General features: G+C 37.2%; 1 protein-coding gene across 2 annotated transcripts; it reads left to right on the top strand.

Annotated features, from left to right (window-relative positions):
* Nucleotides 1-7,561: 7,561 nt before the first annotated feature.
* On the top strand, nt 7,562-9,762 carry LOC149834111 (uncharacterized protein At4g22758-like). Of its 2 annotated transcripts, none has more exons than XM_090009974.1 (3): nt 7,562-8,290; nt 8,979-9,177; nt 9,293-9,762. In XM_090009974.1, the coding sequence occupies exons 1-3, from the start codon at nt 8,186-8,188 to the stop codon at nt 9,451-9,453; spliced, it is 465 nt and encodes a 154-aa protein (XP_089866100.1). In that variant the 5' UTR covers nt 7,562-8,185; the 3' UTR covers nt 9,454-9,762. The 2 variants fall into 2 exon arrangements, with proteins under 2 accessions (XP_089866100.1, XP_089866101.1); XM_090009975.1 differs by having other exon boundaries at nt 7,572-8,290; nt 8,985-9,177.
* The last annotated feature ends 6,598 nt before the right edge of the window (nt 9,763-16,360 follow it).

The raw sequence follows: 16,360 nt of genomic DNA, 5'->3' as shown, positions 1-16,360 counted from the left end.
AATCTCCATGCTTCTCGAACGATCTTTTTTTCTTTCAGAAGTGCACTCCTTTCATTTAGCATCTGCCCACCAGTTGGAAATAAAACTTTGATTTTTGAAAAGGCTGTCAGAGTGATCTCATTTCATGAGTCATGACTAGAAGAAAAGAAAATTTGGCTTCATTTATGTACTGAACTGAGACATTCTGTTGTGCTTATAAATTGTGGACTAAAGCATGTAGAATCGGTTTATTTGAATGATGGATGTTCATTGTTGGCTCTCTTTTTTTTTTTCTATGTTTAACCTATGGAAACCCCGAGCCCAGACAAGGAGACTTCATCCTTGTACTGGGGTGGGAAAAATGCCAGGGTACCCTCAACCCCAAGGCCTATGCTTGCTTCGGCTTGCACAAGGAGTTAGCTACTGTGGGAATCGAAACCCCAACTGCCCGTCTGACAGCTGAAGCCCGCTGCAACTATGCTAATCCCTTTGGGGCATGTTTTACAAGAGCTATCACTGCTATGAACAAGTTGGGACATTGGGACTAGCTCGGATCTGCTATGTCAAGGGTGTGTTTCATCTATTTTAGTTCCCATTGGTATGTAGTTATAATAGAAGGAAGAGACCCCGTGTGGTTACCTTAGGATGTGAGTCAAGCAAAAAACTAAATCAATAACCATCCATTGTTGTGGCCAAGGTCTACATGCATAGCCTTTTTTTTAATGAGAAACCACCGAATGGTTGGGACATCCCCAATACGGGCCAAGAGGTGCCAAATTGATTGTGACCCTGTATCAATGTCTGCAGCGCAAAACTTTGGGGTGCCCCCTCCCCCCGTTCATCAGGAAAGTCTCCCAACTGTTTTCGTCTAATGGTAAGGGATGCACACTCCGAGTATCGAACTCATGACATCTTTCAGGTTGAACGGCTTAAGCTGACCTACCTAGCCAGGCATGCAGAGCCATTGTGGACCTCTGCATACTCGCAGCTAATGCATATGCATGCTACAGTAGGCGCATGGCCAAGTGTGAACAAAAAGTGATGTGGACCTCTCAAACTAGGTTCGAGACTGGTCCCACCAAAAGTTTTTTTTTTTTTGAAAGGCAAGCTGGGGTTAGGCAGACCTAGGGGTGGCAAAACCTGACACGACCCGCCAACCCACCTCTTAGGCGGGTTCGGGTTGGGCTTAAACTAACCCGTTTAATAAACGGGTCGACCCGCCTAACCTGTTTATTAAATGGGTCGGGTTCGTGTTAGGGGTATGCCAACCCGGATGACCCGTTTAATAAACGGGTTAGGCGGGTGGGTCAACCCGCCAACCCGTTTACCTCCTCTTGACTAATATCAACAAGAAAATCACATTCAGTTTCTCATTTTCATTTTTCGATGTTTGGTTAATTGTGCAAATGAGATTTTGAATCTCATGAGAGGTTACCAAGACTGAGTCATGAAATGTTACCTAGGGAATGGGCTGTTCTTTACAGCTTTTTGTCCATATTTTCTCCAACCATAGCCATCTTCCAGTTGGTCAACTTGGGTCCTAGTCATAAATGCAACTGTTGGCCCTAGGACCCGTGTCTCCCTTTGGTTCTTCCTGTCCTTGTTCATACTCTTGCTTTTATCACTTTTTTTCCTGAAAAATCATGACACCTAGCAATCAACATTTAATTTGCAGAAAATAATTTCTATGAATATATAGTTGGTTTTGTTTAAGAAATACAGTTTTTTTTAATGATAGTCAAGGGTCAACTTCGCCCTTCACATACTCCACATTAACTGGCCTCTGTTTGATAAAACTCTTGAGGTCGCTCCTGCCCACAGGGAGTATACTCAGTTTCGACCTTACAGCAAGGGATGCCCTCCATGAGTTTCGAGCTTGGGATGTCACATCAGCTTGGTGACATTCACAAATCGCCCCCTACCAGATGAGCAGAGCCTTTGTGGGCTATGACCAAAAAACTTTTTTTGAACTACCAAAGTCACCCAAGAAAAGTTTCCCATCAATTTCTTCTTACTATAGCAACAATGCTTTGGGAGAAAAGCAGAATGATAAAAATTTTAAATGTTGGAGATAAGGGTGGCTAGAAATAAGGCTACCAGCAAGGGACATTGAGGGAGGAAAGATTAATTTGAGCAATTCCTTTTGGCTTCTAATCCACTTTCTCAGCATCACATACACGTGTAGGGCACAGATATGTGACATAAGATGTGTATATTTTGTGAACATTACGATATGAATACCTCAACATTTACTTAAAATGTATAATTTATAAAACCTTGTTATTCAGTTACTTTTACACATAAAAATATATGTCAGTGGGTATTAGCCAAATTCTTTAATCCAAGTATACAATTTAAAGTCCATAATCAATTTTTTTAGAAAACAAAAAAAAACTGATAATAAAAAAATACCAAAATCATTGATTTTAAGAGATAAAAAAATGTGACATCTTTCTTTTTGATAATTTGTTACCTAAATACATTCATGTAAAATGTAAACCTTTTTTTTTTTTTTTGATAATTTGTTGCCTAAATTCATTCACCAAACAAATTAGTAACCTTTTTGGCTGAGAGATGATTCCTTGCTTCTTTGGTCTAAGCCCTTAGTTAGGAAGGCCACTTTAGCTAGTTGTGTTATAAAAAACAATGATCCCATCAACATCAAATGTATGTGCCTACTATCACACTTTTAACAGCTGGGTTTCACTCATCTCCTATGTCATCCCCCATCTTCATACCCCTCTTGGATCTTGTGATGCAAGTTGTTTTGACCTCAAATCTGGCCCTTTTTTTCTTCGAGGGAAACTATCTTAAACATCAAATCTGACCTTATAGATGGATTCAGCACGGTCTATTTGATAAGAATCGACCCTTGAATCATATTTTTTCAATGAAAAAATATGATTTTTCACATCACAAAATTTTATGTTTTATCAACCTTGCCAAAATTTTATGTTGATCTTTACTGAATGAATGATGTAGAACACATCTATGGAGTCCGATTTGATCAAAACAACTTGCATCTACGAAATCACCATGCAGGTATGAACATAGGAATGACATAGGGGATAAGTGAAACCAATTTGCAACATTAAGGGTGAAAATGCCGGTTCTCCAATTTAATACAAGATGGCCCGTGGATCATAAGTCCGAAACATTGCTGATATTTTTCAAAGGCCCGTATTGTACACAAAAAATGTGATATCTTCAAAATCTCATGATATTATGGTGATAAAATTCATTTTTTCTTAACCTTCGTATATTGTTTATATTGATATATATTCGTATAGTTTTATATAATTATACAAATCGATATTTTTCCTAGAAAAATAAAAGATTATAAAAGATCGTGAGATTTTTCCTTACCTAATATTTTCACAAGAGCGGTGGATCATCTTTCTCTTTCATGGCAGGGCAGGGCAGGTCATCAATCTTTCATGGGCCCCACCACCTGAATCAAGGTTTCCCTCGTTGAATATCAAAAAAGAAAAAAAAATAGAGCATGCTAACAAGTGGTATGGAACACACACACACATATATATATATATATATATATGAATATAAAATAAACAGAGCATGTTAACAAGAAAGCAGACACTACCTAGGTGGTATCTCATGTGGTAAGCGGGGTCCTGTGTCAAGCTGAAGGCCCAGGATTCGAATCCCTCTGCCACATGGAGCCGTTGTTGTTCTGATACCTTTAAAAAAAATATATACAAGAAAGTAGACAGCTTTGTAAGATATTTTGCTGCTGATAGGAAACAAATATATGAACCATTGGGGCATGTCAAAATGAACAAATTAAGTGCAAGAAGGGCTTTCTTATACAAACAGGGGCTCCGGTTCTCTGGTAGGAGCAGTGAGTGCATGCCACCTTGTGTTGGGACATTGCTGGTTCAAATCCCATTGGTATGGTTGTATAACTGATAGGGGTTTGCCTAACCCCAGCTTGCTTATAAAAAAAAACACCTTTCTTATACCAACAGGAGCTCTGGTTGCCTGGTAGGAGCAGAGAGTGTATGCCACCTTGTGTTCGGACGTTGCAAGTTCAAATCCCATTGATATGGTTGTATAACTGGTAAGGGTCTGCCTAACCCCGCCTTTCTTATGTAGGTCTTCGTTACCCCTCCACCTAGGGAAATGCTTCATTAGGCACTTACCTACCACGAGGAAGTCTCAGAAGTGCTCATGCTTTTATTTGTTTGTTCACTATATCATAAATATCATTAATATTTGCTCCAATCCTGTAATTTTATAGAAACGCATTCAAAGGCCAATATAATATCAATTACAATATTTTCAAAATATCACCTATTTTAAAAATACCATGTTCTTACCAAAATATTAATATGACAAAGATATTTTTAGATTTTATCTACATATATTTATAGTTTTTTTATATTTACAAAGAGAAACACCCCTACAATCAAAGACCTAGCCTCGCTGGCTCTGCCTGCTGTACTTACGGTTGTTGTCCTGGCAGCATAAAATTCTGTGAGCTTAACCCTTGTCTCCAAGGAGTCGCCACGCTTTAGCTTGCGCAAGGGGTGACACCCATGAGAATTGAACCTAAAACACCTGATATATAATTATATGCTTTAACTTTTATATATATACAAATATTAAAAAAAAAACAAGATTTTTTCAAACATCACGAGATTTTTTCCTACCAAGATTTTGCTTAGAACGAGATTTAAGGCAGCAGTTGTTGGTTGTAAGGTTGAAGTCAGTCCTCATGAGAATCCAAACATGTTCTATTCATAGTTTCCAAACAAAGGAATTATGGGAATTCTTCGGAGCAAAGAAAGTGTTGTTTTTTTAGAAAGGCAAGACCCCTACCAGTTATACAACGATACCATTGAGATTTGAACTTGCAAAGTCTCAACACAAGGTGACGTACACTAGCTGCTCCTACCAGACAAGCGGAGCCCCCGTTGGCGCGAACTGATGCTTAATATGATAGGAACAGAATATGATCCATATAGTGGCTCTAGTTGAGTTGATTTTCCTAGAATCACATTCTTTGGAGTTCAAGTAAAACCCAAAAATGGCTGTCCCCAAAACAGTGATATTTTCACTATGGCAGTATAACCAAATTAGGTGTGAACACAATGCAGAGCTGTTGGATATGGACTTTGGACCTCAACCCTATTATGCTCATTGCAATTTTTCAATGTTTAAAATTCAAATTCAAGAACACACCAAACCAGACAATTACCTAATCCCATTCAAAGGCTACCAAATTTGACCCTACTGCTTTTGGTAAGTCAAAATGTCAAATATTCAACACATGATGTCCCTATGAGATAAGTTCTTGTGAGGTACTGCCCCAGTCAATGTTGTCAGCATCGGTATGGACCCTGTATCGTTATACTCAAGTGAATCATTCTAAATCTGTCAAAAAATAATTAAAAAATATTGTGTCAATCAGAACATAACACATGTTAAAATCATTAAATAATATTAAAAGATAATTTTAAGTATTTTTATATTTATTAAAAAATAACCGATTCAAGAGTGAGATTGTATTGATTTTCTTTGGATACGATAAGTGTCCGGCCGATAATGACAACATTGGTCTCAGTCTTAGGCTGCTTTTACGTAATGTCAACAATAGAAAGAGGTTCATGGGATCAATAGAGATAGGATGTAAATTGTTTGGATTCGGGTCGAATCTAGGTATTACCAAATTCGACTTAATGAGATCTGACCTAATTGGATTTGGATTCAGATTCAGATTCAGATTCGGAGTGGTAGGGTGAGTTGTATATTTCGAGATGATTTATTGGATTAAAAAATTAACATCTTTAATTTTTTCTAGCGATCTTAAAAAATCATTAGAACTGTGCATTGTCTTATTCTACTTATGATGATCAGATCTTAGTATATGAGGTAGAATGGACTTGCTTTTTCAAGAATTTAAGCGCTTGTTTGCTTGTTCAGTATCATATGAAAAGCATGGAATTTACCAATATAAAAAATTTCACCATTGTTTTTCTACCTCTTTAGGCAGAAAATTTTCATATATACCATATGTTAAGCTCATAGAAAAATAAGAAAAAATTTCATATGAGAAATTTTCCTCTCATTTGGAAGTTCACTGGAAGATTTTTTTTTTCATTTCATATAGAATTCCTCTTTTTTCCCACTTCCAAACATGCCCTAAGCCTTTAACAAGTCATGAACATATGAGTAAGAGAAATTATTCACGTCTACTCAAATTATGATGATTTAATATCACATGGAAATAGGCCAAGCACTACCCACATTATGATGATTAATATCAGATCTATGGTTGGCTTAGGATAGGGACTATCTGTTAATCCACCATAAGATACAAAAATTAGAATTACTAGAGCTAACTACAAAAGAAGGCTTACTTGCTAAACCCCACCCAAGTCCCATATAATATAACCTCAACCTAGGTTAGGATTAGGGAGAAAAGAACTTTCCATATGTTTAGTATGATCTCAATTTTCAAATATTTAAGATAAACACTTACCTTTTTAATAAATTACCCCAATAACCATTTGTCTAAGTTGCTTTTACCCTCTAAAATTACTTATTTAATCTTAATTTTAACTACAAAAATGAGGTGCTCCAAAAGTCACATTAGTTATTTTTTTTTAGAAGGTTAGAAGTATCGTTTTAAAGAGTTACCTAGAGTTGCACACAAGGACATCACTCGTCTGCGGTGTGGCATCTTTTGCTGCAAGATTTAGGGATGGCAGTGGACAGGGGGAAAGCGGGGCCCCGCCCCGCCTCGCCCCGTTTGGACCGGGGATGAAGGGTATGAAACGGGGATGGAGGCGGGGACGAAGGTTAAAATCCATCCCCGTCCGGGGGTGGAGGCGGGGATGGATGTGCACTTTTCCCCGCCCCGTCCCCGCCACGATCCTCGCCTCATCCCCGCCCCAACCACTTTTCCCCGCAATATCCCCGCCCCGCCTCATCCCCGTTTGAACCAGGCATGGAGGATAAAATCCATTCCCCGCCGAGGATGGAGGCGGGGGTGGAGGATAAAATCTTGAGGCGGGCGGGGATGGAGACCTTGTCCCCAGCCCCACTGCCATCCCTACTCAGATTCACATTTGAATGGTGAAAAGCTCATTCTAGATCTGCATTTTTACATGTAAACCAATTTAGATGTTCATCAAATTCTATATTTTTTCGATTCCTAAGCAAAAACTCAAAACCTTATCTGCATCTGATTATAATGGGATACAGTTTTGGCTTACTAAATGCAATTAAATGGAATTGAATTCAGTCGAACATGAGATAAAATCCGATTCACTGGCATCCTTATTTAGGCAAGTCATTCGAGTAATTGTAGGTTTTTATCTTAAATATTTAAACATTAAGGTAAATAAGCATAAATTTGTGATATGTTAGCCTCTATGTAAAACTACCCGAAATTTAAAAAAAAAATGTAATTACCCAAAAAATAAAGAAAGAGTGACACCAAGATTAAAAACTTGGGATTTAAGTTTACACAAATTAGCTTAATTAACATAACTGACATCTGTTAGTGACCCTCAAGAATGCTTTCCCAATTTAGAAGTTTGCTTCTTCTCTCACAGACGGCTTCGCTCTCTCTACAAGTCTAAAGCCACCCTTTCTCTCCCTCTATAAAAGAACCAATTAGGGTTAGGGTTAGGGCACTAGAAGCCCATCTTCAGAGGCTCCCCAGAGTAATCGAAGCCCCATTTCCCCACCATTACTTCTCCACAACGCTGTTCCCAAACCCAAACGCGTCGCGACCGAGATCCTGATTTTGGGGATCCCCAACCTCTCTCTCTACAAGAGGAGAGGAAGAGGACCAGATCACCATAAGCAGCGTAGAGCTACGGCTAACCTCATACCTTGCTTCCTACCACCGACCCACCTCGCGAAGAGCTCGTTTGGATCATCCCCACTATCGCCGGACCACCGCTGGGAGGAATCCGACGTCCCCACGACCGATTATCTCCGTTGTGAATGGTGGGCACTCGTCGTTTGATGCTGGCTGACCCTCGCTTCTCTTCGAGAACGACCGAGCGGACGCCGGCCGTGCACTCCTTTGGATCCTGCACCAAGGGCTGGTACTACCGCTGCCTCGGCCTCGATCCCTGAATCCGCCCGCTAGTTGATCTGTAGGGCTTTGAATCTGTCGCCTTCTTGACGTGAATCCTAACCCTAAGGCCGTGATTTTACTCCTTCGATCGAGATGGAGAGCAGTTTCGGTCGCGGCGACGCCTCTGAGAGTAGGGTTAGGGTTTCCAGGTCACTCCCGTTCATGTCCAGCTCGTTGTTGTCGCCGAAGAAGAATCAGGTGAGGAGATCCATCGGCTGTTATTTGTTATTCTGGGGTTTTTTGAATTGGTGCATTTGTGTTGAACGGTTTGGTTGGTGTTTGTTAGTTCTTGTTTGATGATTTTGATTCCGGGTTCGAGATTATGGATGAGTGGTTTGCGTTTGATTATTGTGTTTTCTTTTTATTGCGTTGCTTTGGGTTGATGTGACCGGAGCTAGGGTTAATGAATTATTTGAAGGAAAAAATCGAGGATTGTCGCGTTTCGGTTGCGATATTCAGCATGTTCTGAATTGTGGTTGTGGGTTTTTTTTTCTTTTTTCCTTAATATCATAGTGACAATGTGGTATGGTTGGTTGATAGTTTCAGAGGTGGTTGGTTTGGATTGGTATCTATTCATCAAGATGAATGGTTGTTTACAAAAATTAGGTGTACTCATCTTAGCAGGTGTTGCACACATCTTGGTAGCTTTTGAATTTGATCACTTGGGACAAGCTTTCGATGTTGTTTCGCTTTGCATGTTTATTGGATATCTGGTTTCATGCTATATATATGATGGATATGAGAAGCTGGTCACTGTTTAGTGTGCCCTATATATTTTGGTGAAGCTAATCAGTGTTGGTTTCTGAATTTGGTAGTCTTGAATGGTATTTTCTGTATTTGATCTGTTCCTTGGCTTATTTGTATTTTGTTTTTTTATTTGGTGAAGATGAAGATCAATCGGTTGCTGATCAGTGTTACAGTCATGGGAAGTGCGGGGCCTCTCCGATTTCTGGTGAATGCAGATGAGTTGGTGATGGCTGTGATTGGGCAAACACTCAAATCTTATGCGCACGAGGGTAGGCTTCCGGTTCTAGGATCAGACTTCAATAATTTCCTTCTCTACTGCGCAAACTGCGGGTCAGATGGTAAGAAGTGATTGATCACAACATCTTTCTTGAGTTCTTGTTGTGCAGTTCAATCGATTAGGATCTGTCTGGTTTCAATTATTGTGATTGATTATTTAGTCTTTGGTTTGATCAGCATTGAGCCCAAAGGATTCGATCGGATCGTTTGGTGGAAGGAACTTCATACTTTGCAAGAAACAGGGAGCAGACCTTCACGTGGAGGCCGCTGCTAAAGGCACGAGCGGGTGGAAGTCCTGGCTGAATAAATCCCTTCACCTCAAGATTTCCTCTCACTGATCTTCATCAATGGACATGAACATTAGGTGGAACTGAGTTTTTCATTGGTAGTCTTGTTTGTCTTTGTTATTTGTTGGAGTAGGTGTTCTAGTCTTGTGATCGATGTTCTCCTTTTCTTTTGTTGTCTTTCTGATTGGTGCTTGTTAGCACGTTTTTTCATCTCTTTGTTTATGGTTATTATTATCTTTTTTTGTTGTGATTTGGTGGGTGGTGGGTGGTGAATAAATTCCAAATAGATCATGGCATATTCTTTGGTATAAACTATGATGGATTCGTTTGGTTGAGAATAAAAAAAGCTGACTTACTGCATGGTTGGTGGTTGGGAGAAAGGACTTTGAATTATATTTCAGATTTGTAGTTGGTTGTTTGGTTGGTTAGATAATGTATGGCAAAGGGTGGTAGGAGGACTTAACAGATTTACCTGCATGGTGATATCATATTCTGGGCTTCAACATCATCATGTGAGGGGCGTTATTTTTTCTTCTGGCTACACCAAGTGGGGAAACCTCCTCTCACCGGCCACACTTTGGCCGGCTTCTGGTTGGTAAAACCCTTGAGATTACCCCTGCCCATTGGGGGATTACACCCAGTTTTGAATTCGTGATGTCCCTTCAGCTTGCCATTGCCATCTTGTTCCTCTCCAGAAACAGGAAGACGAGCATTTAATTAAACCTAGGAATGCTCTTAAAATGAGGGGCATATTAGTGTTTCTTTTGCAACAAAATAGAAGGCATATTGGCATTCTCAAAAACCCAAGGTTTGCAATTCCTGTTAGTAGAATCAGTTATGGTATTGATGTTAGGTGTCAATCACTAGCATAAGCTTACTCTTCAACTCACCTGCAAGCAAGATCTGTTGCAAAGTTTGCAGACTTGGTTTTGTATATGACCACACCATGTTTTGAAATAAGAACCTGTCCCTTGATTACATGTCATGTTTTGTATGTGACCTATCAAGCTGTACTAATTCACACCAGCCACAACCTGCTATAATGTGATGAAGTTTTGGAATGGAATTTGAATTGCCCACCAACATAGCGCAACACTTACTGAAATCACTAAGACACTAACCTTGCAATGATCATTCATTTTTTGTATTGCTTCACACTGCCCTTCCTAGGCAGACCCCTACCAGATACCTCTTAAGCCCCACGTGTCAGAGGGATTCGAACCTGGGCCTTCAGCCCGCTTAACACATGGGATACCACCTCTGTGGTAACACACAAACAGTTGATCTGCAGAAACCAGAAACCCAAAAATTTCAGCATGTCAAGCAATACTATTGGCATGAAGGGACCCCTTTCCAAGCAGGGGTGTCAACCGGTCGGATTTGGTTCGGACTCAAGTGAAACCAGACTCAGACCGGATTTGAGATGCTGGTATCGAATCCAAATTCGGTTCAATTGGAACCAACATAAGAGAAACCATACCCCAATACTATAAGGATTACATTAACCGGACACCCCTACCAGATATCTCTTAAGCCCCACGTGGCAGAGGGGATTCTAACCTGGGCCTTCAGCCCGCTTACCACATGGGATACCACCTTGTGGTAGCAAACAAACAGTTGATCTGCAGAAACTGAAACCCAAAAGTTTCAGCATGTCAAGCAATACTATTGGCACGAAGGAACCCCTTTCCAAGCAGGGGTGTCAACGGGTTGGGTTTGGTTCGGACTCTAGTGAAACCAGACTCAGACCTGATTTGAGATGCTGGTATCAAATCCAGATTCAGTTCAATTGGAACCAACATAAGAGAAACCATACCCAAATCCTATAAGGATTGCATGAACCTGACACAAATCATATTTAGCTCCATATTTTAATCAGACCCTTCTGGCCCGGATTCTAATCGGACTTTCTTATTTATCACCAAACCCTGGCCCTATAGGATAGTCGAAAAAAAAGATCATGTCAGAAAGAGAACATAGGGTTCCTTCAAGATTATCAAAATCCAAAGGAAGGCTTTTGGATAATGTGATTGTGATATGCGAGCAAGTTTCTATAAGGCTTTAAGAATTGAGAGTTTAGAATTTCCATAAATTTAAAGATTCATAAAATCATATTTTCTCATTGAAAAATTATAATCTAACAATAAGTTCTTATCAGATAGAACATGTCAATTTGCATGGCCAGACTTTATAAATATGGCTTTGAACATTGAAAATTAGACTCCACAATAGATAGTTGAAACCAATTTTCTTATATAGGATCTGCTTTAAGCCCCTTCCTATTTGCTATAGTGATGGATGAGCTTACGAGATCAATTCAAGAAAATGTGTCGTCGTGTATGTTGTTTGCTGATGATATTGTTTTGATTGATGAGTCTAGAGTTGGGGTTAATGCTAAGTTAGAATTATGGAGACAAACATTGGAAGCAAGAGGTTTTAAGTTGAGTAAAAGTAAGACAGAATATATGGAATGTCGGTTTAGTAAGCAACGAAGTAGTGATGGGAGTGTAGTGAAGCTTGGTGAGCAAGAAATACCGGTAGATGACTGTTTCAAATATTTGGGATCTATCATTCAAAAGTATGGAGAAATTGATGGAGATGTAAATCATATGATAAAGGTTGGGTGGATGAAATGAAAAAGTGCAACTAGAGTGTTGTGCGATCGTAGAATGTCATTGCGGTTGAAGGGAAAGTTTTATAGGATGACTATTAGGCCCGCTTTACTATATGGTACAGAATGTTGGGCTGCCAAGAGACATCATATTCAAAAAATGAGTGTAGCTGAGATGCGTATGCTTAGATGGATGTGTGAAAATACAATAAAAGATAAGATTTGGAACGAGGAGATACGTAAGAAGGTAGGCGTTGCACCCATTGAAAATAAGATGAGAGAGAATCGTTTACGGTGGTTTGGACATATTCGGCAAAGGCTTAATGATGCTCCAGTTAGAAGGATGGAGAAATGGAAAAATATATTAGTTAAAAGAGGTCGGGGTAGGCCTAGGAAGACTTGAATGGAGATGATAGGAAAGGATATGAATGCTTTGAACCTCACCGAGGACATGGCATTGGATAGAAATGATTGGAGGAGAAGGATTCATGTGGTAGACCCAGAATGATTTTCTTTTTTGGTTCATATCACCGACACCAATTGTTTTGGGATGAAGGCATAGTTGTTGTTGTATATATATATATATATAGAGAGAGAGAGAGAGAGTAATGGGTAGGTGTTAAATGAGTTTTTTAGGGTTTTTCATTTTATTTTTAAATGTGATCTATGTGCTTGATTTTATAGGGATCAGTTCTTGAAGTGTTCGATTCCGACAAATGGGTGAGTTTTTATAAGGTTAAAATAATCAACGGTTCAAAATCTTTGTAAAATTTTTAGGCTCAAATATAGTTTTTTTTTCATCAAAAACACATGTTCCATGTGTGGATTCGTTGTAAATTGACCATGCACAATACATTTATTGGGTCAGAACTATGAAAAAAAACAACCGAAGTGCAGAAAAACCCAATTTTGCACATGTCAATTTTGCAACTACCCATCTCTCTCTCTCTCTCTCTATCTATCTATATATATATATATATATATATATATATATATATATATATATATATATATATATATATATATATATATATATGTTCCAGATGCATTGCCCATCCTAACCAACAGACGGCACATGTTTAGAAGACCTACTCAAAAACAATATTTTACATGATAGAAGATTAAATCGAAAAGCAAATCATAAAAGAAAGAATCAATTTTACATGGGGATAAAACTTATAAATCAAGATACCACAATTGTTTGAAGATGCCTCAATTTTTTTATTATTTATAATTAAATTTCTTCTATCTGTTATGACTGTAAATAAACCGTGCAACAAAAAATGCATAACTATCTATAACACCTAAAATAAACACAATTAACACACAAAAAGAACTAAGCAATGCATGACAGGATACTCATAACATGCCGGATTAACTCAAGATTTAAGTCACTCTAAATAAATAATACATTAAATAGAAATAAGTGGCTACAAACAGTCCAAAAACACACACATATCCACCATAAGTGACACCCACTATAATGTGGGCCCACTTCAAAAAGTACAAAATCAAATATTGTCTCAATTTTTTAAAAGAAAAGTTTAAAAAACAATGCATCATCATCAATGAATGTCAACAATTTTGTATTAGATATTTATATCTTCAACTCTATCCACTCCCACAAGATTGAACTTCAAGACATTATATTGTTGAAACTAAATCAAATAAATCACCAGTTCCAACAAAGAGTTCATTTTTCAATTTGTCTGTATCACTCTCATCATGCAATAAATGTCATAGAATTCTTCAATCTAAAGCAATGAAATTACAATACACCACTTGGTAAATTGTTCATGCAATTCTACAAAATGATACCTTCCACATTATATATTGGTGATCTTCAACAGGACAACCAATGATCTTCAACGCTTGGTCATTGAATATTGTAATTTTATTTTCATTCTGCAGTTTGTCCATTATTATAAGTCACAATTAGTATTTATGCCAAAACATTCAACCAAACAACATAACTAAGCATAAATTAAGATAGTTATTGATTATAATCTACAAATGGTAAAAAGAAAACAAAAATTATTGTTTTTCCACTGCAACCATCTTATAACGCTCACAAATCCCTTTGGCAGCATGTCTGGGCTACACTTCTTACAAGCTTCATACCATGGCATGCCTGTTAAGATCAATGTAAACTATTTCTCCATGTATATACACCTTGTCCTACAACGATTTAAATGTATTTAAAGACTAAGACTTATAATACATATGAAGAAAAAAATATTACTTGCAGAAATACTCACATAATTCTCAGTATATCCCAATAAATGATCAATTGTGAATTCAACACGCTCCAATTGAAAGGATGTTGCATACCCAAGAATTTTATGTGTCACAAGCAAGAGATTTTTATCTAGGAAATCAAAGAAAGTAAAATCTGACTCAAAAATATATGTATCTCATTGACCCTTTATACTAGAAGAAAAATATTGTCTTGAATCAAAATTTAATAAACCGCAATACAAAATTAATGAGGAAGGAAGGAACAATTGGTACCAACTATACAACTTTTCAGTTTCTTCAATATTTGGGTCAACGATTCCCACAATCAAAACAGTGGATCCAATTCATATACCTATTGACAATGCAAATGATGCCTTTATAATCTAACAAATGTATAAATATAATAATTGTACATATGCACCAATATATATATATATATATATATAAAATCATGTTAAACAAAAAAATATATGATTGTATAATAACTGTGATTTTTTGGTAATTAATAAATGATTAAAATATAAATTTTGTATTTAATTTGGGTAAAATTTAGAAATTTATTTAATGCCAACTTGAATTTACATGTTAAATTGAATCATAATTGAATTTGAATTTAAAGTTAATTAGGATTTAATTTACACTTAGAATTTAATAAATTTAATTTAATTCCAGTGCAATTTTAAGTGAATAACGATTTTCATTTGGATTTGGATTTTAGTAATTGTGTATGTATGGATGTGTTGTAGATTTACCTAATTTAGTTTGGATCTCAATTAGATTTGAAATTCAAGATGAAAATTTATAGGAAAATTCAAATAAACAACTTAGTGGAATGGAAAATTAGAACTTAACCGAATTTTATAAAATTGAAGGAGTCCAATAGGGTGGGATGTTCCCCTATGTGGCACCTTCCTACATTGTAAATTCTGAAAATTATTAAGAAAACCCTACTTGAACCTAAAGTCAATGAAAATTTTAAAGTTTCCTAAAATAAAAATTGGCTGCTTAGCCACAAAAATAGAACTGAGATTTTTTTTCTAAGTTTTATTATTTGCAAAGAGGCATCCCTAGGGTTGGAAGTCTCACCCTAGTGGGCCCTCTTAAATGGCTAAAACGTCTACATGTGGCATGCCTAATGCTAATCTAAAACATACTAAATTAAATTTTAAGACCCAAGACTAAAGCTATAAAAAATTTCCTAAACTCACAAAATATCAACTAGACCTAGGATCTCTTTTCGGAATGAGAGTTATGAAAATTTGGGCTGAAAATAGATTGAGAAAATAAAAACTAAGATAAGCTCATTGAGAATTAGAAAATTCCAAGAGATATAAAAGAGGGTTGCATGGCCCTCCTTATTTCCTCTCTCTAGAATTGTGTTTTTTTCTCTATTTTCTCTCTCTATACTCAAATTCAGTTCTCTCTTCCTTCTTCCTTCTTTCCCCAAGGGTGTCGACCTCTATTGAAGTGAAAGCATTTTTGTGACAAAGAAGGACTAGCCATTTGATCCGATCGGCCCGTTTGAGTTACGTACTTGTGCACTTTGGAGCTTGATTTTGGTTTTTTGGTTTTTTTGGCTTTTACGAGGTAAATGATTCTAATGCTCATACATGTAGGTAGAGTTAATATGCATGAGCATACTAGAAAGTTTAATGCTGAGATTTCAAACTTCATATCAACCATGACCCCCATTGTGATTGATATGAATGTCAAGAGTACGAGAAACTGAAATCATTTTTGAGTTAAATATGATGTTTATGTAATAATGCAAGTTTATTTCAAAAATGATATTTGGGGAATTGATCCACATGTGGATCAGTCCTAGAGCCCTATTAAACTTGAACTGTATCAGTCTTAATGAAGTTATAACTGATCGGTTAAAGGTTTGAAAAGGAAAAAATATATTTTTAGAAAAAAGAAGAGAAACTTGGATTTTAAGAACCTTTCTCAAAAATGAATTCTTGGGGACTGATCCGTTGGTGGATCAATCATGGAATCATATATAGATTAAATTGTTTCAGTATTTAATGGAGTTAGGACTGATCAGTTTTATGCTTAAGAAAAGAAAAATATATAAATAAGCATTTTAGTTTAAAAAGTCAATTTTTA

This window comes from Nuphar pumila, chromosome 6 (assembly GCF_984573655.1).
Source record: "Nuphar pumila chromosome 6, dmNupPumi1.hap1.1, whole genome shotgun sequence".
Taxonomy (NCBI): domain Eukaryota; kingdom Viridiplantae; phylum Streptophyta; class Magnoliopsida; order Nymphaeales; family Nymphaeaceae; genus Nuphar; species Nuphar pumila.
This window is presented reverse-complemented; position numbering and strand designations above follow the sequence as displayed.